General features: G+C 29.1%; 1 protein-coding gene across 1 annotated transcript; it reads right to left on the bottom strand.

The window, feature by feature from the left end:
* Positions 1-1,046: 1,046 nt before the first annotated feature.
* On the bottom strand, positions 1,047-24,111 carry PMP34 (Peroxisomal Membrane Protein 34). The gene is made up of 9 exons (XM_067265885.1): positions 23,978-24,111; positions 12,243-12,303; positions 12,094-12,157; positions 11,836-11,990; positions 11,641-11,766; positions 10,631-10,779; positions 8,279-8,377; positions 7,733-7,791; positions 1,047-1,640 (listed from the first exon to the last, which is right to left on the bottom strand). The coding sequence occupies exons 1-9, from the start codon at positions 24,047-24,049 to the stop codon at positions 1,493-1,495; spliced, it is 933 nt and encodes a 310-aa protein (XP_067121986.1). The 5' UTR covers positions 24,050-24,111; the 3' UTR covers positions 1,047-1,492.
* Between the last annotated feature and the right edge of the window lie 3,025 nt (positions 24,112-27,136).

Consider the following 27,136-nt stretch of genomic DNA (forward strand, 5'->3'; position numbering starts at 1 on the left):
TTAAATTAATGTCAAACTACAGATTGGTTACCGCATTTTTATCTGCTGTGTGGCTTTGTATCTTGTATCCAATTTTAATCTGTTGTTATTATTATGGATATTTGCATTCGTGCAGGTTTCAATAATAATAATAAATTGTTACTTAAAAAATAATTTTATTAACTAACCTAATTTTAAATTATAATAAGTGATATTTAATTAAAACAGATTAATTACATTTGAAAAAAGTTGTAATATTTGATGTTCTGCATTTTTTACTAACTTTAATCTTTTAATCCAATCAATCATTAATAATTCAAAATCTGTAAATTCTAAATAAATAAATAGGTACTACAAAGTAGATTAGAGTAACAGAAAAAACATATTAGGGTCATTTGCATATGTAAATAGAAAAAATTTAAGTAGCTATGAGATTTCTTTCTACCTTATAAAGACAATATGGAGACGACAAATTTTAGTCACGATCATATTAGTTAAGTTATTCTTTACATAGAAATATACAAAAAAAACCCACTTTAGTTGTTATAAATTTCTATACTGGAATAATCATTCCTCTATTTTGCTACTTTATTTATTTAACCAAAATTGATTTGTTAGGGTAAAGAAGAGAAGCAAATTTGCAGTAATGTCCTGACAAAGCTACAAAAGTATTGTAAAATTTGGATGATCGTGTAGGACAGGGGTGGCCAACTTTCGTTCACATAAGATCTACTTTTTATCGTAAAAATGTGTCGCGATCGACTTGTTGTCATAGGCATAGTCTAAGTGGAGAAGGGGAAGTGTGAAATACATACTATGTTTATACACTGTTTCAGTACGAAGTTCACTCACTGCTTATGAGTCGAGTCATAACTGCATGCATACAGTTGCGTTCGGTTACAAATATAATACATTAAGTCAAGACATCGCTAGCGATCGACTAAAATTGGCTTGGCGACCGACCGGTCGATGCGATCGACTTGTTGGCCACCCCTGGTGTAGGATATCAAAGTCTACACAGAAAATGCAAATTTTTTCTGTCGACAATAGTTAATTTAACTCAAATATTTATTAAGACATTTATTAATATGCATTGTGTTTTTCAATATTTTTCTTTATTTGAATATGTAAGAGTGATTAAAAAATGCAATACTACACAATATAGAAAACTATCATCATGTCGAAGAATCTTATAAAATTTCATATAAACTGATTCACAACTATAACAATTACTAGTAATAATATGATTAAGAATTTTAAAATTTAGGCTACTAATCTTTCAATAAATTTATATTATTCTTAGTTACATTTACATGTATATATTAGATTTGTCCAATAATTGGCAACCTAAGAATAAATTCATTAAGTTTAGATATAGGTGTTTTATATTCAGACTAATTTACATTTTCATAATAAATTATAAATTTTAGAATATAAAAAAATTAAAATTTATGTTACAATATATTAAAATATAAATATCCTAATGTCATTTATGTTAATTGCAGATAACATTTCAATGACTTAAGCTTTGTTTTCTTTTTAGAAGAGCAAAAACTAAGGCAGCAATTTTTTCATAACAAAGAAACATCAAAGCAGCTGTCAAAACTGTCTGAAGAATTTTTGCTTCCATTCCTTTATATAATTCTTTGAAACCTTGTTTCCTGCAAAAATGCAAATATTTTATTTATAAATAAAAAACTTACATAAACATTTTAATTTATCATCATTACAAAATTAATTTAAATTAACTGCAACAACAATTTCTTGATAAAGTAAGAAAATATTCATATAAGCAAGAAATTAAATCCCTCATTAATACATAAACTAAAATAAAGTATTGCAATCAGTCAAAAGAATGACCCCTCCCAAGATTTTTACATTTTTGGACTTGGGATCTTGAAACATTGAAAAATGCAAAAAACATTTGGAGTTTTTTTTCCTGTATGTATCGATACGTGCGATATGATTTTGTTTCCCACTTTAAAGCTTAATAAATCTTGTGCCTTTTGTATAAAATTTCTAAAATTTAGCAGAGAGGTTTTTGTACTATGGGAATTGATGCTAATAAATTTTGGTGGTTAAAGATCACGGAGGTGAGAAGATAGAGGGAGGGGTCATTTGTCATATCCCAAGTGAGGTTGGACTTAAGATTCTACTTGTTATTAACATTTAAAATTGTTTTTTAATAAAAATCTACCCTCACAATTAAGCTTTTTCCCATTTTATACTGTAATAGTTAATTATATAAAAAATTTTTTAAATAAAATTGAATGTGGTGCCATCTGTTAAGTGTTTTTGCTGGAAAGTTACACAACTTGTTGCTGGATTTTTTAATTATTATATCATTTGTTTATTTTGTAGTTTAATGATGCAAAAATCAGCTTTAAATATAAAATGAAAGCAAATATACATTGTTGATATTAAAAAGTGAAAACTAGATAAATGAGTTAGTAGAGGTACCAAGGTCTATTTACTGCCTCAGCCATACATAGGTACCATAGCTCAAGTCTGAGTCTGCTAAAATTTTCAAGAGTAAGCAGACCTGATATGTTAGGTCTCTTTTCTTACTATCCAGCTATCCTATTGCAACCTGGTCAAACCCATGGAAAGATTGAAAAATGCTTTTAGTGCCATAGCACAAAGATGAAAAAAAAATGAAATATATACAAGTTAATATGATACTAAAAAATCAGTATTGACTACATTGTAAATCAGGGCTGTGTAGTCAGAGTTGTATTCAATAAAAATGAACTATCAATAACTGAATAGGTTATGGTTCTAAAATATAGTCTGACAATTCCCATTGACAGTGATGAGTGTGTATGTTGCATGCATTCAATTGATGTAAAAAAAGTATATACAATTAGTGTATTTATTACTTGTATCCTATATTGATATGTAAATAAAAGAGTTGGAGTCAAAGGTACCATAAACAGAAGAGTCAGAATCAAAACATTTGTATACTGACTCCACAGCACTGATTGTAATCAATAAACATTAGAAACTAATCAAAAACTAAAACTAATGACAAAAGTAATCATATCCCAGGCAAGTTAGATTATGTAAATTTTGACAAATATTTTGTACTTAAATGATGAAATTTCTGTAAGTGAAGAATAAGATATGAAATGGGATCAAATTATAAATACTCTCCAAAACAAAGTGTGAGGTGAGAACCAGAGTCAATACATTTTTTTCACTTTTGTTGTTTTGCATTAATCTGTTGTTCAGATAATCATTTTTCTGCTAATACAAATTAAATCTGTTATTAATTTTTTTAAGCAGTAAGGGCCTAGAGGCAAGTCTTTGGCATGAAAATTTTGTTCTATCTGCAATAAAATGGCAAAACATCAAATTCTTCTGCTGTAAAATGGTCTCTAAGTCAGTTAAAACCATCTGGTCTCATTTTACAAATATCATAAACAACTTAGCAAGTCCAAGATTGTAATATTTATTGTTTAGACTAACATTAGTGAAAGACTATATAATTAAGACTTTGTAATACAGTGGAACCTCAGTATATGTCTGCTTTAGAACACGTCCTGTTTGGACGAAACAAATTTTGCTCGGTATACAGCTTTTGGTATATGACTTAATTCAATTATACGCACCATCTATGAACAAGTAGCACTATTGGTGTATTAGACCAGACTAGACATTCGCGGTCCCATGGTTTATAACTGACAAATTAAAATCAGAAGAAATTTAACAGTAAAATTTTGTTAGTTTTATTAATCATGAATTGCAAGAAGGCAAATGAAAAGCAACAGAAAACTAAAAAAATGACTAGAATCACAATGGAACTGAAAAAAGAGATTGTTGAGAAATATGAAGGTGGCATGCGTGTTCGAGATTTAACTATTGCATACTGTATTCCGAGAACGACGATATCGACAGTCGTGAAAAATAAAGACATTATTATATCTGCTAACGTTGCAAAAGGGGTTTAATCAATTTCTAAACAGATTATTAGTATTAAGGAGAGTTTGATTTGATTTTGATTTAATATAATATAATACAATATACTGTAATAACTTTAAAAATCTATAATAAAATTTATTTTTTTTTTATTAATATGCTCAAACAGTGTTTAAATTATTTTACAACTCCATTAATATATCATATCAAGGGGGTTTTTTTTTTACATGAGAATTTAATCATTTTTACATTACTTCTTATGGGAAAGGTTGGTTTGGTATGCATCCTATTCAGTATAAGTCCAAACATCAGAAATGGATTAAGGTCGTATACTGAGGTTTCACTGTATACAGTATAGAGGAAAATAGAATTCATTGACATGTGCTGGAACAATCTGAATCAAACAGTAGTGAATGGACTGTTGCTAAAAACTGATCTTTTAACAAAATTTTAATTTCAAATGTAACAAATATCTGAAGTGTGTCATATTTTGATAAAAAGAACTAGTAAAAAATATTTAAGTATATTTCATAAATTTGTCTAAAATTAGATACACACAAAATACCTTACGTACTTTTCCAGCAAATTACTCTTTAATCAAACTAATGTTTTCAGCTTTATTAATAAGCCTTCATCTGGTTTTTTGAAACAAAAGTTAAAATTCCTTATAAAAAATATAAAAATTCACGAATATCTTCACTTTCTTTCAGTCTTTTACACCAGCGACAGTCCAGAATAGAATTCTTATATGCAGAGACGACCTTTCTTTTGAAGCTACAGCCCCACAACATCATGTCAATGGAAACAGCATCCTCTGGTAAATTAGCCAATTTCACAATAAAATACATAAAGTAAACATTTAAAAATTCCATTAATTTTAGAATGCTTTTACATTTACGTTATTTTAGAACAATATTACATTTTCTTTAGAAAATATAAATGGGGTTATTGATTAAGTTATGAATAAAATATAAATTTAAAAAATAATATATTAAAAAATGTACAATTAATAAAAAAAGTAAAAAAAATGAAATCATTTGAAGTGATATGATAGTGTCACGTTTTGCAATGTTACGATTTTTGCTGCCTTTCGTTTCTAAGGAGGTTATCAAATAGCAATCTCCACGCATAGGATAGGAACTCACAGTCTCTGCTGTTAATGCAATGTTCTGTTAATTTAGATTTAAATATTTCCAATATTTCCACTATTCTTAGTTTGTGTTCATCGTATACTCGTTTTATAAGCTGGGCCCGAATGAAACCTGCTAACACCCTGGGTTTGCCTGCATATTGAGCAAGAGTGATTTTTAAATTATTTTTTTTTATATCATATTTATGCTCTTTGATTCTGTATGTTAATGATCTATTAGTCAAGCTAATGCATTTTATATGTCCTTCAAATCTAACATCGTATATAGGGACAAATATACCCCAGGGACTTTATTTGGGTCAATGTAATCTTTGCTATTACTTAGTAATCTGAATACCATTGCCCCATTTGTATGCTATGCAAGCTTCTGTGTATTTAGCAATTAATGTATATATGGGTTTTAGCCTACTATTGCAATCTAATACTATGCATTTACTTGCCTGTTCTTGTGGTTGCACTCCTGTGTTTTTGTCCATATTGCATACTATGTTACAAATACGTTTTTTACTGTACCCATGTTTCATTACAAAATTTTCCAATGTGCTCTAGCTTCTTTATGGTGTCAATAATACTGAGAAGTGTGTATACACTCATTTTAATGATGTTCTGAACATGAATAATTTATAAGTATACGAATTGTTAGAGATAGCTGGTATGTAAAGTGGTTTATAGCCAGGCTTATAGTAGACATTTGTGTTCACCTGCACATTTTGAAATTTATATTAATATCTAGGAAATAGGCCTCTAGGTTGCTAATCTGATCTAGCTTTAAAGTCAATCTGCATGGGTTGTTAAAAATGCCAGTAAAAGTCTGTTTACATCCAGTTTTGACATCCAAAAAATTAGGATGTCATCAACATACCAGGTGTAAAGGACAATTTGTGGCAAAAATTCCTGGAGTTTTTTTGGATTCCAGTCCTCTTATTACTAGTTTGCATCAATCCTAAGAGGGGGCTTCCCATAGGGATGTCTCATTTTGCAGGGCCCAACTTATAAAACAAGTATATGACAAATGCAAACTAAAAATAATGTAAATTTAAATATTTCCAATATTTCTGCTAACAGCAGAGACTGTGAGATAGCAACTCAGTCTCTGCTGTTAATGTAGATTTAAATAGTAGTTGCTATCCTATGCAAGGAGATCACTATTTGATAACCCCATTAGAAACACAGAGCAGCAAAAATAGTAACACAGTGCAGAACATGATGCATCAAAGCACTTCAAATGATTTTGTTTTATTTACTTTTATTCTTAATTGTACATTTTTTAGTATATTATTATTTTTTAAATTTATATTTCATTTTATTTATAACTTTAAAAAATATACATAGGGTTATTGATTAAGAAAATGTAATATTGTTCTAAAATTCCATTAATTTTAGAACGATTTTACATTTATGGAATTTTAAATATTGTTTCAAATTGAATCTCATTTCAAAAAACCTGATGAAGGCTTATTAATAAAGCTGAAAACATTAGTTTGATTAAAGAGTAATTTCCTGGAAAAGTACATAAGGTATTTTGTGTGTATCTAGTTACTGTCTAGTTCCAGCTTATGCCAATATTGATATGTTTAAAATAATGGCTATGACATAATGCAAGAGTTAATAGTTTACAAACATGATTTGAGGTATATTACAATCATGACATACTTTTTGTAGCTGCTAAGTGTTAAAGTATCTATTGTTTTATGTCTCTTTTTTTATAGATGCAATATGTACATAAACATATTGAATCTATGAAACTACTACTTGGTCTCCACTAGTTTGAAATATTTTAATAAAATATTTCAAACTAGTGGAGACCAAGTAGTAGTAACAACACTTTAATAAAAAAAATAATACTTTATTGTTGATTATTTTTTTTTTTATATTTAACTAGAAAAACTATTTTGCTTATACAGTCTAACTCGTTTATAACGTCATCCATGGGACCGGCAATTTTTTGACGTTATAACCACGTGTCGTTATCTGTGAAGACTATTATCATCATAATAAATTTATTATATGTATAAAAATGCAAACTACATGTTTAAATGAACTTTATTTTCATTATTATGTCAAAGTTTAGATCAATGTAATTAAAAATTTCAAAAATTACCTTTTATAAGAAATTTCTATTTGTCATAAGTTTCAATAATAGCAGAACTTGCAGTTTTGAGAATAATGTCAAATCAAAAGGCAACAAAAGGTTAAACTAATGTATGCCAATTAAAAATCATTCAATTATTTCTTTATAAACTATTTAATGTAATATGTTATATTAAAAATAAAATATTTAATAATTTAGCATAAAGTAATTTAAGAATGAGTACATAATAACCGATCGTCACATCGTTAAAAGTGTAGCAAACCTCACCCCACCAAAGTCGGGTGGTAAGAGTACCACCCACAGTCGTTCTAGAAAGTGGACTCTGACCCTAGGACTAAACACACAGTATTTTCTTTGTGAAATAAAATTTGTAATCTAATTTTGCAAATTTGGGAGTGCTTCAAATATGACGTTAAAACGGTTTTATGTCGTCACAAGCGGGTTTTTTAACATTATCTAGTATAGTAAAGTCGTGGGACCGATAAAAATTTCACATTACATTAGGGTTGTTGTTATATCCGATGACGTTATAACCAAGTTATACTGTATTTTAAATTAAAAAATATCCTACTACGTTTTCTTTAAACACTTACTTTGCAATATAAAATAACATGTAGATAACATTCATTTGTTTCAATTCATCTGTTCCATACTAAAAAATTTTAAAAAAATTATTAAATAAAATTTTTACCTTGAATATTTAGATTGATATATCAAACTATTTTCTAGATACAATATTTAAAACTTATCAATAAGATCAATTTACAGAAATCTTAAAAATTAAGTATTGATGAAAATTAAATATTTAAAAAAATAATTAATGATAATTATATCAATACTTTGAAACTTTCAAAGATATAAAAATAATTTTATTTTTGATTAAAACATTAAGCAATAAAATTATCCACTGAAAAATAAGATGAAAATTTATAATAAGCTAATAAAATTGTTGCTATGGAATGAATTATAGAACAATTATTTTCAGGAAAATGAAATGTTATTTAAAATGAATATCAGTTAACTTGCATTCAACATTGCTGCTTTAATATTTTTCTTAGTATTTTTAATTATTAAAGCAGCAAATTTGGAAACAGCACACTTATTTACTATATACCTATATATTATATTAATATACTTACCCTGAGTTTAGACTGTACTAACTGGATAGGATAAGTCAGAATTGTTGAAATACATTTTGATATAGCTCCTATTATAAAATAGCTGGTACTACTAATTGCCTATTAAATAAATAAATTCAGTAAATAAAAATCTTAATACAGTGAAATTCCAATAATCAAGTATCTGACTATCGTTGTTTAAAAAAAGTGCTGATTATAGATTTAAGAAGAAATCATAATATGTTAATTAAATAATAAATATATGACTGCATTTACAAATAACTTGTGAATACAACAATTTATGAAAACACTTAAACCTTCAGAAAATAACACACCATAGGAGCACCAGACAAAATAAGAATGCAGTCCAGCAAGCTGGTGAACACACAGTATATAAAACTAATTTGTCATTAGTTCAAATAATGACACACACATACACATTTGTCAAAGCCAAATGATTGCTAAATTATATATATATATATATATATATATAAGTCGAATCCATATAAGTCGACATCCCAAGGAAAAGTGGAAATGTGTCAAGTTATCTGACATGACGACTAAAACAAAGTTGAAAAAAACCACAAAACTACAATTAGGAAATTACAGTAGTGCAATATACTGCCCTCTGACCAGCCATCACTGGCACTAAAGTTGGTTTATACTCCAAGTACCCCAGCAATTTCCATTGCCTTTTGTTTCAGTATTGGTCCCGAAACAGGAAGATTCAATGAACGAATTTGCTTTAGCCAATGTACCAGAGCATCTTCGACATCTCTGTACGGTGACTTTCTTGAAACAGCCGTGACGAAAATCCAAGAAAAAGTTTTTTAATTTCCTCTTTTATTCTTCAGGATTCCCACCAATGTTGTTCTTGGAAGGTTTTTTTGTTTTGCAAATTCGGCTTGCAAAGTTCTCTTACATTCAAATTCAGACACAAGTTCATATTTTTCCTTCAGCATAAGAATTGTTAGCTTTTGAACACTCATTTCTAACAAAAATATCAAACATGTGCTACAAATAACACATGACGTGAGAAAATGCAACATCAGATTCTGCTGTGACATTGATATATATTGTATATTTTCTTTTTGTTTATCTGTTATTATTTTATATATAAAAATACATAAAATGTTAAGGCATTTTTATTAATATGTATATGGTTGGTGCATAAGAACAGTGACACAACTCAAAAAAATAAATTTTCCAGAACAGCCACTTAAAAGTTTCTTGTTTCCTGTAAGGCTTTGTCATGATCTTGGATTTTTAAAATTTTTAAATCTATTTTGGGAATAAATATTAGTGTTTGTTCTTCCACATAAAAATATGGGAATTTTGCTATACATTTCTACAATAAACTCTAAATTTTTGAGTTGTGTCACTATTCTTGTACACCAACGATATATTAATAAATAAGTCGACTCCCCTTCTGAAAAAAAGGAGTTCACACTGCACAGTAAACTGTATGGTGTGAACTCATTTTTTTAGGACGGGAGTCGACTTATCAGACGTCTAGACGAGTGTGGGACAGCAAAAGTATGTCGATTTATCTAGTGGTGATGAGTTAAATGGTGTCGAGTAAACCAGAGTTTAACATTAATGCCTAGTAAATCAGCTGGGACCACAGAAAACTGACTAATTAACCGATGGTGTCTAGTTATACCTATGACGACTTATGCAGACTTGACTGTGTGCGTGTTTGTGTGTGTATACTGATATAGGCTATTTCTTTAGCAATCATTTGGCTTTGACAGATTGTTAGAAAAGTCTATTATACAGGATATAATAATCCACTCAAAAGTACCCATTTTAATTTGCCATAAAAAATGAATAATTTAAGATATTATATATCAACAAGTTGCATATGATGGGAAATCTCGTCAAGTTTTATAAAGAATTTTTTCATAATGAAAGATGGTGCAGAAGCCAAATTATGAGCATGAGCATTATTGTCCAGTCATGGCTTTGTCACAGGAGAAAGCACAAGACATGGGTCTGGTATGCCCGAAAGCACCAAGATTTCCTGGTCTGATCCTCCTTATATTTCTTTCTGTGGTGTTATGTGAAAATATAGTTTATGCAACTTCAGTCAGAGACTTTCAGTATTTTCAAGAGCACATTATTGCAGTGACTGCCATTGTGAGACAGGACATGCTGCAGCATACATAGCTGGAAACTGCCTCCCATCTTGACAATGTCAGACTGCTTGAGCACACAGAGATATGGTGATTTTTTTAAATGAAATTTGGTGAGTATTTTCTCTCAAAATCTTTGGTGAACTTATCTTTAACCATTAATTTTTTTATAGTCAAATCAAATTGGATACTTTTCAGCAGAACACACTGTATTATATAATTAAAAAAAATGACAAACCTTTGATTCAGATCCCTTAGACATTCTTCTTTTTAGTGACTCATAAATCATAAACTGAAGAGCTGGATTACTAACTAATATTAAAGAGGGAACTAAACCTCCATAAATTCCTTTCCAACCTTCCACTTTTTTAATCTGACAAAGTCCATCTGAAAATTAAAATATTTCAAAAAAATTTAAAATCAATTCTTCTCAATGTTATTCTTTAAAGTTTATTTGAATTTTTGACTTTAATTCAGAATCATTAGAATAGGACAAGGACAAACTGATAAAAACTTACATTAGAAATATAAAATCAGAGAGATTTATGTTAAACTATTTTATATATACAATAGAGCATCAATTATCCAAATACAGATCAACCAAAAGCGTTCCAATCAGTAAATTCAAATTTCCGCTATGGCTGTGGTGTTGCAGCGCACTCTCCCTCCCTGCCAACTTAAACTATAGGTCTACTTTAATGTACTACTTTATGTAAGGTATGAATTTGTAAAACATGTGATTCAAAATATGTACAGTACAGTTGTGTGTTTAATATATTTTTTTCGTAAATGATCAGTTATCCGAACAACTCCAGTCCCAAATTGTTTCGGATAATCAATGTTCTACTGTATTTGGACCAGTGCAGAAAAGATATAATAATTATTACAAAAATTAAAAATAACAGTAGTAATAATTACTATTATCATTTTGTTGTTATAATTGTGTAATGATGAAAATACCAAGAAATACTAGTTTATACAATAAATGAGTTTAAAATTTTATTATAATAAAGATTCCATAATATAAACAACATTCTAGTAAAGAATTCAAAACTAAACTATGTTATATATTATTATATTATAAACATTTGCTAGTAAAAAAGAGTTATGTATTGTTTTTATGAAAAAAATTCATCTTAAGTTATATAAATCTGTTATCAAAGTACAAATATTACAGAATTATTATAAATATTAATATTTTATATTTTCACTTATAATATAATTATACTACATTTAATTAAAATTTACCAATTATTCCTTTGTAATGAGAATAATCTGAAGATTTTCTGTCTTCTAACTTCAATTTTATATTTTGCAGCCTCAATCGAGTGTTTACTACCCATAATGGTGTTGTAAGTAGTACATTCACTGCACCTGAGAAACAAATGAACTTCAGTATAAATATTTAATTATAAACTTTATATATGAAACAATAAATTATACCTGCAATTGAAGCTAAAGTCAAATCTGTCAATGCGCTGTGTGATTTTGCATCCCTTTTATATACAGAACGTAAACCGTGGAAAGTGTAAAAATATACAAAATTAGAACAGCACAGACTAGTCAAAACAGGTCCCAGACCTCGATATAAGGATTCACTTAAAAAAACAAACAAACAAAAACTTATTACTTATTTACTTTAAATAATTTTTCTTCAAAGAAGAAATAGAAATTACCATCATACACATCTAATTCACTTACAATCCTTCTTCTCTGATGAATTCTTGAAGCAATGTCCATGTATTCTTTGCATCTCTATCTTCAACTATTTTATATACAAAAGTATTTTATGTAAAAAGTTATCTTTTATAATAATAATACATAGACTAATAATAAACATTACATCTTACCTTGAAGTCGAGACCGAACAGTATCAAGAGGATAAAATGTAGTCATAGCAGTTACACTGCCCTATTTTAAGAAAAAATTATAGTTAATTAGAAAAAAATTGTGTTTTTTTAAAGTTAAACAGATGAAATTATAATATAATCAAAACTATAATTCTTGTTTATATACTTACTATTTAGAATATCTAAATAGTAAGTATATAAACAATAACTTTCAAGTTTCAATTTAACAATAACTTGAATTATTATTATATCTATAAAAGTACTTAAATAAAAACAACAAGTATACACAAGATTTGATATTGTATTTTTATTTATTAATTAATGTATTCAGAAAGTATAAAAGAATAGGACTAAAAAATTAATAATAAAATTAATTCTTATCTACATTAATTTATAATTCTTAATTTTTCATTTCAGCTATCATTCAGATTATATTTCAATATGTAAGCAGGCAGTTCAAAATAAAAAAAATAATAGTTTAAGCTACATTTCTTCAACAAGTAAAGTTATATTATTTAGAAATATATTCATCATTGTAGTATAATAAATTATGAAGAGCACTATACTATTAAACTCAATAGATTAGCAAGTCGATTCATTCAGTTTTCACTTTATTTGCAAAATTCAATTTGATAAATTATTGTTACTGCTATTAGCAGGTAACTGTAATATCTCCAACACAGAAGAACTTAAGAAACAAAGAAGCAGTCTTTTCTTTATAAGGTTCCTTAAGATTTTCCTAAAAATGTCAAATTCTAAAAAATTATCTTACTTGTTAGATGTAAAACAGAAGATAAAACAAAATTCAAGATTTAGTATAAAAAAACTATTGCAATATTTTGCAACAGTTAGCTTTTATTATTAGTTAAATGATGTTTTGAGATCTCTACAATATTAATAAAGTAAATGTTTTAGTTTAATATCAAAAATATACTATAAACATTTCAATCCTCTCTTAGATTATGTTTAGATGTACAATAATTATAAATTAAACATTGATTTTTCAAAAAAATTTTTAATTTATAAGAAATACTAGCAGATGAGCTCAGCCATTGCTTGGGAAAAAAATAAAACAGCAAAGATTATTTCACACTTCTAACCCTATAATATTACATTATAGTATTTGATTTATATTTACAAAGGTTATATTACATAAGAGTTTGTCACACCAAATGCCCAATCTAACACATTTTTAAAATTCTTTAAATTGTATACAGTAGAGGACTAAAGAATTTTTAAAATGTGTTAGATTGGTCATTAGGTGTGATAAACTCTTATGTAAGATAACTTTTGTAGTAATATAAATCAAATACTATAACAAACATTAAAATGAAAACCATATAAACCAACTTTGTGCTAAAGTGTTTCCCAACTTTTTTGTGCTATGACCCACCTAAGCCTTTCTAAAATTCTTATGCCCCCCTAACATACACAATTTTTAATATTCAAAAATTGAAACATTCACTAAAGAAACTTAAATGATAGGTTTTTAGGAAGAAATCACTAGGAAATTATTGAGAAAACACAGTAAGTAAATTTTCAAAACATATCACGGAGAATTAAAATTCAAGTACAAAATAATTTTAATGAAAGATTTTCTATAATATTTTAATTATTAGTAATTATTTATTATTTAAATTTAGTGAGACCTTGTGCTTGATGCAAAGAGATTTTATGTCAGGTTCCAATTTAGTTAACTTTAGTCTCAAGTCTCCCAGTTTAGTTATATCCAGCAGATTTCTTTTTTAGCAGCAAATCATTTATGGCACTAAATCCACATTCAGATAAATATGAAGATGGAAAAGGTAACAATAGTTTTCTTGCACAATTGGTTGCATTTGGATATTTGATTTCGGTTTCCTCACAAAGCCATGCCATCACACCTTTTATATTAAATAAAGTTTTAAGTGACTCATCATTCTGCATTTCTGCAAGTTCTTCTTGGCACTGCATATTTGAAATATCAGACAAATCCACTAACATTGGCTGCATCATCCAAGTGGGAAATCAATTTTTTCAAATCAGAAAATCTTTCTTTTAAATCAGCTGATAAAATTTTCAGATGATTGACAATAACAAGTATAGTGGTATCAGCAACTTCATATTTTTTGGAGCCAATAAAACTTTTCAAAATTTTTGTTATAAATATTTGACATAATTCAATAAAGGTAATGAAACCAAATATCTTTGCTTTTGCATCAACAAGAGTTTTATTTGTTCCTTGAAGTTGTTTATTTAATATATTTAGTTTTTCAAAGATATCAGCTACCTAACTCACAAATGCCTTACCATCGAGCGTTAACAGATTTTTTATTTCAGGTTTGTCGCGTAAAAAAAATCATTAAGGGTATCAAAGTTCCATACATCTTTTCAAGCAGTTCCCTTTTGAGAGCCATCCATACTTCAGTGTGAAGTATAAGTCTCACATGGTCTTCATTTTGTTCTTCACAAAATAACTTGAAAAGACGTTCACATTTGGCACTTGCTTTAATAGTATTGATACACTTTATAACTAAATTTAGTACTTCACTTAGAACAGGCAAAATGTTTTTAGCTACTAAGTTTTCCCTGTGAATAACACTATGCACAAGAAACATTTTTGGATTCTCATCTTTCATCAATTTTATGCAACCATTTTTCTTCCCCATCATATTAGGAGCACCATCTGCAGCACAAGATGTTATATTTTTCATTAGTATATTATTGAAATCCAAGTAATTTTTTAGCTTACTATATATATCTTTGGAGGTTGTAGTGCTTTCTAATGATTTACAGAACAACATTTCAGCACTCACCTTTTTCAATATATTGTATGTAAGTTATAAGTACAGCCTCACTGTCTCTGAAAGTTGATTCATCCATTTGCACCGAGAATTGTCTTGTTTTCAGCTTTTCAACACATTGACGTTCAGCTGTGAATGAATGAGGATATTGAAAAACAAACGGTAATCTGCCAACCAATTTGCCAATCAAAGGTTTAGGTGCATTGTGTTATTCAACCGTACCATTCACAGTTGAATATCAAATGGTAATCTGTCAACCAATCAAATTTTGGAAAAAAACAGACAAACATTTAAACTCAGCACCTTGGAAAACCACTTAAAACACATTTTGTGTTGCCAGTAACTTTGTATTATGTAATTTTCCTATTCGAATGCCATCACACTGTCAGTCAATAGAAAAAGGGACTGTTGCAGAAGCAGATTGACATAATTTTATCAAAAGTAGTAGTTGACCTCCTGGAAGAGAGAATGATCAACAACTACTAACTAATACCAATGTACTATTAATATTTGAAAAGTAATCCATGTTAGATAGGTTGTGATGGCCCCGCATGTGATCAAAGTTGCTAACCATAACTTCCAAAAAACTGCATATAAAACTTGTTTAAATAAAAAAAAATCTTTTAGTTTGGTTTATTTGGTTATAGCAATGTAACACGTGAGCGATCTGCCAAAAGGGATGAATTCTGGAAAGACTTATGTAAAGCTGGCCCCAATTTAAGTGTACTAACGCAAAGAAAACCCAGAAAACTCCACAAAGCCAGTCAGTTGGTCATGCATGAACCCACAATTGACTACTGGTGGTTACTGGAGGGTAGTTATTGAGCGGCAATTTGAAAAAATTGCAGATCTATAAATTCTCACTGTCATCTGTCTATTTCTGTCCTTTCTTAATCTCGAGAACAGAGTTAGATAGACGAAAGTTGAGACCAGACATGGAAATCATAAAAGAAAAGGACAAGATTAACTATATATTAACTTCCAATTTGTACCAGAAGTCATGTTACTTTCAATTCAAAAATTTTTCCCTGAACAGAGTTAAATACATACTTGGCATGATTCTACTGCTATCAGGAAAAGTATAATATACAAAGGCAAGACACTACACTCCATGCAAGTCCTATGTGCTACCTATTGCAGTAAAGGAGTAATGGTGCATCTATTTTGCACTATATCATTGTAGTAGTAATTCAATGAATATATATATATATATATATATATATATTCATTGAAATACTACAACAATGTTATGGGGCAAAATGATACATGTAAAACATTGATATAGTGCAAAATAGATGCACCATTACTTCTTTACTGCAACTAAATATAATTCTTACAAACAAGGATATAATTTTAAATATATATATATATATATTCTTGTTTGTAAGAATTGTATTTAGTTAATTATTTTGTTAAATTTTTTCCAATAGATGACACTATATGTAAAGCCAGCCGTCAAATGTAAGCAGAAATTAATCAATACATAGAAATCCAATCGATAATTTGTGGTAGGATGTACAGTACAACATAACCTGAGTTAGAAGTATTTGAATGTTTCATAGCAATTGGCTGAATGGCCTAGGAATGTAAAGCAAACAAACAAACATCTTAATTCATATACATAGATAATCAATCATTAAATTTATTGTTTAATCATTCCATATATTTCATACAATCAAAGATAACTCGACGAAGAATTAAAAAAATATACAATATACTTTGGTTATCTACATTAACCAAAGTATATTGTTAACTAGTTTAGATTTAAAGTTAACTATTTTATAGATTTATATAATGAACAAATTTCATTTTTTTTATTGTACAAAATATTTTGATAAAATTATATTTAATGTATTTCTAAGCAGTCATTTTATTAATTTTTATATCTTCCTCATACACACCGGGGTGTATATTATATAATTAGAACTCACTTGTGCCTGTGACCGGTATGAAATTAATTAATTCAAGTTAACGAACGTTTTCTGGACGCCTTCCGTGTCCTTCTTCAGGTTAAACTGCTGGATTCTACTTTTTAAAAACGCTGTTCTGATCTTTTAAGAACGAATTTAACCTGAAGGACACGGAAGGCGTCCAGAAAATGTTCGTTAACTTGAATTAATTAATTTCACACCGGTCACAGGCACAAGTGAGTTCTAATTATTATTAATTTTTTTTATAAAGATGATGCAAAGTCTTCAAAGATTTCAGGGTTGCTCTAGAAACCTCTATTATTACAGAAAATAATTTTACTATTCTTTTTGTAGAGCATTAAAACAGAAAAATTGAAAACTGAGCACCTTCAGATAGTCATCCATCATCAGGACACAGGATCATATAATGACAAATTTATATTAAATAAGCAACTTTTAGGACATGAAAAGTTTATTGTTAGTACATAAAGCCTGTAGTAAATATAGAAAGCATTAAATATTGAATAGTGATGTAGAAGAGGAAATAAAATGAAATGAGAAATTTTTTCCCTTTTTGGTTCTCTAATATATAAAGAATAACTTTTTAAGAATAAAAATTCATAAATTATTATTATTTTAATATATGAAGCATGCAATGCCATAATGTTGTAAATGCCAAAAAACACTTTTTCTAGTGAGTGAATTCATTTCAATTTTACAATAAAATGGTAAAAACTTATTAGGTTACAAATTCTCTAGAATATCAAAATGATGTAAATATAAGCTGTAATGTTTTAGGTGCCGAAAGTTGTGTGACTTGCACTTTGGTGCTTTAAATGTTATGGCTTCACATGAATTCAAGTTTAAAATACAGCCACTTACAGTGAAAATAACACCACAATATTTTTTTTACAGAAGAAAGCATTGCATTTAGAATTCAATTCTTCAATAAAATGTATTTAGAAAAAAATGGCATTCACAACATTATGACATTGCACACTTCAAATAGTAATATTTCTAATAATTTAATTTCAATAATTATTTCTACATTCACAAACTGATTCAGGTACGTGTTGATTCAATAATTATTTATTTTATAATCTGAATATACTAAAAATTTACACAAAATACAGACTAAGTTTAATAATAATATTGACAAAATAATGTTTACTAAAACTATATTATTACTGAATTTAAAATTTTTTTTTAAAAAACTATAAACTTTCAATACCATGTAGTATCTGACAGATGTCAGAAGCCTTAATTTAGTTTATAATTTTAAGATGTATAAATATAAGCCATTCTCCTCTCAAGTATTTTCTCGTAACGATAAATGTTTGATAAGTTCAACTGATATCAGTTTGAATTATCTTAAAGTGCAGTAACTTTATCCGACAAAAGAGTATTAAACAAAATGCAGATACCGCCATTAAATATTTGTTTTTTCAATTATATTTTTTAAATCATAAGCAAACTTTACAATTTTTTATGTTTTAATTGTATTATTAAGAATAAAATTATATATGTTAGTAATGCTAGTAATTGATGACACTCGAAAATTAAAAATGCTATCACATTCTGAAGTTTCATCTTTGAGCGTATAAAAAAATATATATATAAATATAAGTTTATTTACATAACGATGTAAATAAACTTATATTTGTTTCTATGCATTGATAAATTGTGATATTTTCAAAAATTAGAGATTGAAAAGCTATACATACATAATATTAATAATCTATTAATATTATGGCAATAATCTTGGCAATAATCTATTAGTGACTGCTTCCTGGCTTCAACAATGTTGGGCCCACAGTTTTGGTACTTGAACTGGGCTGTAATCTTTATCAATTGTAATCTAATTATGATAAATAAAGGAAAATATAAACAATAAGGTATTAATTTAGTGTAATAAAAGTTAAAATGTATTTAAAAACTTCAAATTTGAAAAATTAATGGAAGTCCGAATATCATTTTGAAATATCAAATAATAAGGTGATACAGGTTAACTATTAATAAACTGGGATTCAGTTATCCGGTTCTGCATAAAAAACTTACTGCGTTACAAATTAAAATAACAAAATGATGTAAATATAAACTAACATTTTACACGCCAAAAGTCACGTGGCTTGCACTTTGGCGCTTAAAATGTTATGGCATGCACATAAATTCATCTTCAAAATATAGCCACTTAGAGCACCACTATTGCTACAATATTTTTTTGTAGGAAAAAACATTGCATTTAAAATTCATTTCTTCAATAAAATGTATTTTGAGAAAAATGGCATTTACAACCTTATGGCATTGCACGCTTCATATACTGAATGAAGTCAAAGAATGCATAAATGTTACTGAATAAAGAATAATTTTGGTTTCCTAAATTCAGTTTAATCTTTTAAATGAACGCATAATGCTAATTTTCACACACATTTTTCTAAAATCATTAATTTTATTCAAACTCCTAACAAGTGATGATTATTATAAAAGTGTGAATAACTAATAGAAGGTTAACAATTTTATTGGGTAACTTAAAAAGAACAGTTTAGATAGGTTTATATTCAATACTTGTGAATATAATTTTTAAATAAAATTTTTTAAAACTTATTATGTTGTCATCAAATTGCTATAATTTAACCTTCAATGCTAACTAAATATTGTATCACTATTAAAAATATACACAATATAAAAATTTCAATTTATCAGTAATAACATTTGTTTACAAAAGTGATTATAGAAAAACCATATCAATGTCATCAAAGATCAATGTAAGATTACTTTCCCTAATGATAACCAAACTTTTGTTTACTATAAAAATGAACTATTATATTTTTTAATATAGCTATATACTGTTATCTAAATCCAATACATTCTGGAAAATAATTTGAAAATTTCTCAATGTTTTTCATTATTTCTAATGAGAAAATAATCTCAATTTCTTCAATTGATACTAAAACACGTCAATCTATCTATCTAATAATCCTGATTTTAGCATGATACTAAACATTAAAAAGACCAATTACCTTACTAACAAATACATAACAAAACCTACCTCTAGACAAATTACTTTGTATCTAATTATTAACTTAGCCTGATTATAGTTCAATAATTCAGGAGATTGTCTGGATTCAATTCCCATATTCATATCCACTACCTGAATCTAAAATAAAAGTATGAAGACAATGATATAGACATTGAAAAAGCCATCAATCAACAATTCTCTATCTTAACTGAATGAGATGTATGTGTCAGTGGTCCAATGATGAAAACTAAGAAAATTTAATTGTAAAGCTAAAGCACAAATACTTTAAAGCATTATATTGTTGGTTGTCTCAGTAGAAATATTGACACAATATTAATTGAAAAAAAGCACATGACAAAAACAACAATGTTGATATTTTAATAACTAATCAACAGATATCCAGAAAACTGCTAATTTGTTATCTGCACAAAATTTATGAAGCATTATAATACTAATGATATAGACATGTTTTGCCATGCCATGCCAGACAGCTTCCAAAACAGCTCAGGAAATCATCCAATATGCAAAAAGCTATAAATAGCATGAATCATGCTGTTAAAATATGCCAGAAAGGAAAGATTTTTTGCATGAAAGCTTTTTGTTATTGGAATTTGTATTTTAATTTAAGTATTGTTACTCTGAGGGACTAAGAATAAACAGTTTAACAGTTCTGTATTATATTTAAAAAAAAAAAGTAAATTTCTGAAATTTTTAAGAAATGATTAATGAGTTGAAACAATGGAACTATAATAAAAGTGAAGAAAAGTTCGGTTGTGTCTTGTCTACTGTGTGGCACATTCTCATTTAAACTGTTTAAAAATAATTTATTAGAATTTGTTTCTCATCACAACATCCTTGATGCAATCAATGGACATCAGAATTAATGAAAAATTTAAAGACATTATATTGCAGAAAATTAGTAAACTAAATCCTTCAAGCAATTGTAAGAAATGTTTCAAGTAGTGTGTTTAATCTTTAAAGTGCAATAAAGAAATGTATATTGAATTAAAATTATTTTTAGCATAAGTATCTTTCTAATCTGAACCATTCATTCCAGAATTTTTTTAATCTTGTTGCTCAAAAAACAGTAATTTGTCTTTTTTTAAATATTTTTTTAACACTAAACTTTGCATAACTGAGGAAGTTATTAACTGGACAAGCAGCAAAGTGTGCTAGTTCCAATGTGTCCCAATTAGCCAGCATCTACTGTAGTTGAATATTTTCAAAAGCCCAAATGCCAATATCTTTTTTTAAATCATCAGAAAAGTACCAATTAAAATAAAGGAAAAGTATTTTAATACTTTCCTTTATTTAATTAATTTTTCTCTGATTAAAATAACCACCAGGAAAAATTTAATGAAATTCTTTTGAAATGTTTTGCTCCAACAATATCCCTTTAGAATACTAATTTGAAAAAATTAACTTTGTTATGAAAGTTTTCTAAATTACACACGAAAAAATTATATCTAATATATAAAAAATTTACATATCAGATATAATTATGTCCTGTACAAAGAAGAAAGTTTGTTCTTTAAACATTTCAACATGGTTTGAGCAAATGCAATGAAACGTTTTAAGGACTAACCTCTCATCCAGAAGAGGTCAACTACTACTTTTGTGGCTGGGGTTGAATTAACTTAACCCCAGCCACAAAAGACCCTTATCTATCTGACCAGCATGATGGTTGCATTCAGACAGGAAAATTACTCAATACAAAGTTACCAGCAAGCACAAAACATGTTTTTAGGGAAGTGAGGATAGCAAGTTTAAATATTTTGTCCATTTTTTTTTTAAAATTTGATTGATTGGCTGATTATTATTTCATATTCAGCTGTGAATGGTACATATATTGACAAAGATTTAATTCTTAAGGAAATTAATCGTAAATGTTAGTTTTGTTAATTTTTCCTTAAAAATATATCATTCGATAACAGGAAATTTTAGTATAAAAAAAACTATATTTAGCATAATTTTTCAAGATCTCATTAAATTTAAATTTATAAAAATAATAAATGTTACCCTAAAAGGAGAGAGATAAGTATAATCCTCAAGTACTGTAGTAATTGAAAATAATCTTCAAAGTGAAATAAAGAAACTTTTAAATTATTTCATAAAATAATTTACAATTGTTTATGTTTAATGATATTTTTAGGTCATTCATTTATAAATATAAAAATACAAGTACAGTACATTTGCCCTGAAACTATTCATTATTAAAAAAAAATTAAGATAAAAAAGAAAAGAGGTTTGTATGTTCTCAATTTGACTATTGACTAACACATTCCTTATAGACCAGCATCAGGTCAAATAACAAACTTATATACCAGGAATTTCGTGTTCAAATATTAGAATGTATAGGCATTCTCTTCCTTAATTTTAGATTCCAAAAATATAAAGTAATGTAATTTGGAAGAAAAATTTAAATTTCACATCAAACATTTATAAAATAATAACAGAATATATTAAAATTGTTTTAATCTCATTTGGTTGTCAATTTTCTTGTGGGTTTTGGTAGGTTTGGCTGCTTAGCTTGTAAAGGAGTCAATGTCCGATCATTAATTCTTGTTTTGGGGCGTTATTTTTATTTTGTTCTTTTCTTTTTCTTGGTTCCTTTTTTTTGTTGTTACGGACAAACTCCCAAGCACCAATGACCAAAAGAACAAAAAAACGAAAATTTTTAACTTAGTTTGCATCGTTGCCCGATCCTGGAACATCATCCTATGTAAATTAGACAGTGCGGAGCTACACTGGATGAACAATTAAAAGCGGAACAGCCAGGACCAAAAGGAAGAGAGAGCTTCAGGTGACCAAGGTGGTAAACGTCAGTGATAAGTTCGAAGAAATTGTGTTTGGCTGTACACTATTTATAGCTTGAGGAGGAGATAAAACGTTTTCTTTATTATGAGAAAGCTGTACAAGATTTTGATATTGTCTGTGGTTTGTGGAAATTATTAGTTTTAAATAAAGTCCTGGTCTGGTACTTGCCTCATTATTATGTAACCTATTGTTTCCAAAAATGGTGAGTTACAAGCTTTCATTAAAATTAATGCATTCTCCTTTATTGGATGCTTTGAATATCTCCAGGCACTCTAAAGTTCTGATTTGGTCATTGTGAAAGTCCTTGTTGCACCATTTTGGCTTGCTGTAACTGCAAGCTCAGTGGCATAACCAAATGGGATCAAAACAATTTTAAATTTATTCCATTGTTATTATTTTATAAAATTTTTTGTGTAACATGCTATAATTTTTATGTATATTGCTTACTAAATTTTGTATAACAATATTCGATATATATATCGAATATATATAATTTTCACATTTTAATTTATATTATCAATATCCTTTGCTTATCACACTTTTAGTCAATCATCATTTATTAAGATATAATACTTGATATGCAAAAATTGTAATCTAGTTCATTTCAAATGATAAATATTTTGTGTGTGTATCCAGTAAGGTCCCGATAACCATCTGATTCAGACCCTGTTATGTAATGGCCGGAAAATTAATGCACTTTAAGTAAAAATGATTAATGTTACCTTAGGCAGCCAAGATGGTGGCTCATCTCTAATTCCAGCAAGGAAACAGTGGGACGAGTGTTCTAACCTAACCTAACCTAACCTATTCTAATAATTTGGTTGCTAATAATTGTGTATAATTTATTAGAATGGTTAGGTTAGGTTAGGTTAGAACGTGCGTCCCACTGTTTCCTTGCTGGAATTAGAGATGAGCCGCCATCTTGGCTACCTAAGGTAACATTAACCATAAAAATATATTCAGAAATATGTAAGTTTTGTTGCTCGGCATTACCAACCGCAGTTATAATTAATTTAATAAACGGCTCTCCTTAATTTGTTTTCACCAATAAGCAAACGAAACATTTCATCAGTGTCTCATTATTATATATTTACAAAATGTACCATAACTAATTAAGAATTAGGAAGTGTTTCTACAAACCGAATTTAGGTTATAGCAAAATAATCTAAATTAATTTGGATATTGCTTTGAAACGATAATACTTACTACAGAACCTGCAATAGCGTATACTAGAGTATCATAACTAAACAATTTCTCCCATTTAATATCTCTGGCCATTTTCAACGTCCACTTCCGTCTGCTTCTGCTTCCTTTTTGATGGATGTAAACTACTCTGCGCCCCCTGGTTGTGGAGTTGTAGTGGCGACCTCTAGTAAGTAGGTTTTTTTTTATTTTTTTATTCTGTGACGTATGAAATTAAGGCTTATTGGCAGGTATCCAGCGGCAGGGCCGGATTTACATAAGGGCATTTGGGGCCGGTGCCCAGGGCCCCCATAAAACTATGTTTAAACATAATTTTTTTTAAATATTAACGCGACGGCCTAGTGTGGCCTAATCATGAGGGCCACAGGCAGAGAAAACCAAACCCGGGAAAAAACCTATGAAACATCTGAAAAATTTCGGGATAAAAATTTTACATAGGTATTTTTTAATTAAATTAAAATAATTCGTTTTACACAATAAAATATACATGTATGTATGTTTACAATAATTTTATTTTTAAATGAAATTTACCACTTCCTAGTTGAAATCTAGTTGAAAGTACTGTTACAATATTTTGTATAAATTTTCTTAATCATCAAATTTGCCTACTCTTAAAGGGGGTCCACCCGTACTTGTGCCCACGGGCTTCTGATTGTTAAATCCGGTCCTGCCCAGCGGAGTTAACTTTAAACATTCACTGATTCTGGAGATACAGTAGATTCCCAGAAATTCGCCTCTCGACAATTCGACATTCCGTAAAACCTCTATAATTTTACACTAGGATCAAATAACTTCCACGTGTTAACAGAGAATATAACCCTTTTTCCAAGGTACCGCTGCAAAACGCCACGACGCGAATGTCATTAATTCGAAGGTAGCCACTGAATTTCCAATATTGTTGTAATTACAATTAAACAAGTAGAAATGGTCTCTATTGGTAGTTACTAAGTATAATATCTTTACGAAAATTCTTCTATTTAACCTAGCATCATTGCCGTGCCGCAAAACTCGTTAAAGTTTCGGTCCACATTAAGTCGAGTCTGCGGGACTCTACTGCGTGATTTGTTTTTTGTTTGCAGTTTGAAGGATTTTGTTGCGTGTGTTTTCAAATCTTGGGCATTCATCAATGCTGTGATTTGTCGTGTCGATTTGATAGATGAAAGACAAGATCAGATATGGAAACCTTAGGAGCATTAACTACATATGAACTTCCCAAGCAAACTGGAAGTCATGTTATTCCAATTCAAAATTTCCTCTTGAAAGCAGTTAATAGATGACCGGCACGACTCTATTGTTAGAGGAATAGTATGATGTACTGTACTACTACTAATTTGAGTTGGAGAGCATATATTTTAATTATTTCATAATTTCAATTACCGTTCAATCTCAATCGTTAGACATACGCAGTGTGTACTGTGCGCCTGCATGAGCATCTAATTTACATGATAAGTGAGCTCTGGTCGTGAATTATTGTTTAAATGATAATATTAAGGCTGCGTAAAAATATCTATTGTATATATTCAATAACAAAGGTAAATTCTGTCAACATTTCTACTATAGCTTTTTTTTTTTTTTTTTTTTTTTTTTTTTTTTTTTTTTTTTTTTTTTTTTTCATGACCGAATAAGTCTAAACTGGAATAGCACGATGCCGCTATGGGGAACCCGAAATCAAAAACCTCAGGAATTTTTCGGAGTGATCTATTTGATTATGTCCGGCTCTTCCGACACCATCCTCTGCTCCATTGTAGTTCTGGCCGAACCCATAACAGGCTTGCTAAACAATTTATCTTAGTTCTTTGTTATATTTCAATTCCCTTTAAATTACATTAATAACTTAATTTAAATGTCCCATCAAGAATATTTCTGACACTTATTTTACAAAAGAACTTACACACTGTGAGGTCCCAAAAAACGGGTTGACATTAAACATTTAAAATAGAAAATTGTTAAAACGAAACTAGAAAAAACCCTCCATTGTTAAAAACAGATAAAAGATCGGATTAGTTGTTCTAGTCATATGAAACCGCGACGAGAGAAAAAAAAATGCTATTGATGTAAAACAGAACGCAATAATTGTAAACGAGCGTCCTCCAGTATAGAGATGGACCTTTGACAAGGCGCTCGTATACACATAATTAGAACATAAAAAATTTTGAAAAAGCGAAAGGTTAATGACAAAAAGGAATATCGCGTCGGCTCGTTGAAATTATAAAACGTCACAGACTAGACAACAATGGGAAAAAATATGAGCGCGAGTTCCAAAGTTCCATCAGCACTTTTCGTCCAGAGTTAACGGATGGTGTCAAGTAAATTCTTCGAAGCGGATCTTTCTCGTGAGAGGTCGTTTTTCGCTTAGGAACAGACGTGGGACCATTCGGAAAGCGGGAAAGAGGGACGCAAAACCAATAAGGTAGAAAAAGGAGAGAAAACGGAGATCGAAAAGACCGATTTTGGGGGACCCGACAGGAAACTCTCCGAAAAGTTTCAGAAGCCTCCAGACTTGTGCGCCAACGCCCGGAAGTTTCCGTACTTGTATCCATCGAGAGCGCCGCCGACCAAGGGCGTCGCCAGGGGAGGGGCAGAGGGGCCCTCCCCTAGAAATTCGAAAAAGTTATTTAAATGCTAAGTTTTAATTAAAATAATCTTCTTAGGCTTCTTGTAAGTTAAAGAAAATGTTTTATTTGAGATATTTCTTTTCCGGTACATAGTAAATGATCAAAACTTTAGGAATCGTTTCTATTTTACCTACATACAATTCATATCCTCTATCAATTTACATCATCTTGCCCCCCCTTATCCATTGGCTGGCATCCCTTATCCTTGCCGCCGACACCAACCGACGAATCTCCTCACCTGCTGCTGCTCCGGGGCCTACCTTCGAGCGACGTTAGAAAACACCCTGGACATCTAAACGTTCGAACATTCAATTGTGTAAAGAACTATGCATGGTGTGAGTTGTTTTGTGTTTAAATAAACGGGTTTTTTGTGAGATACTTGTCATCCGTGTCTCCTCCGCCACACCCACACGATCCTAGACCATCCTGTCACGGGATTAACGATTTCCCCTAGAAGTCAGAGAACTTACACTTGTGAGAATTGGGGTTTAAGTCCCCAATCTTCACCAGGTCAGCGAATTTATATATTGCAGTAACCGCTTTATAC

Source organism: Centruroides vittatus, unplaced genomic scaffold, assembly GCF_030686945.1.
Source record: "Centruroides vittatus isolate TY-2023 unplaced genomic scaffold, ASM3068694v2 contig_250, whole genome shotgun sequence".
In the NCBI taxonomy this organism is placed as follows: Eukaryota; Metazoa; Arthropoda; class Arachnida; order Scorpiones; family Buthidae; genus Centruroides; species Centruroides vittatus.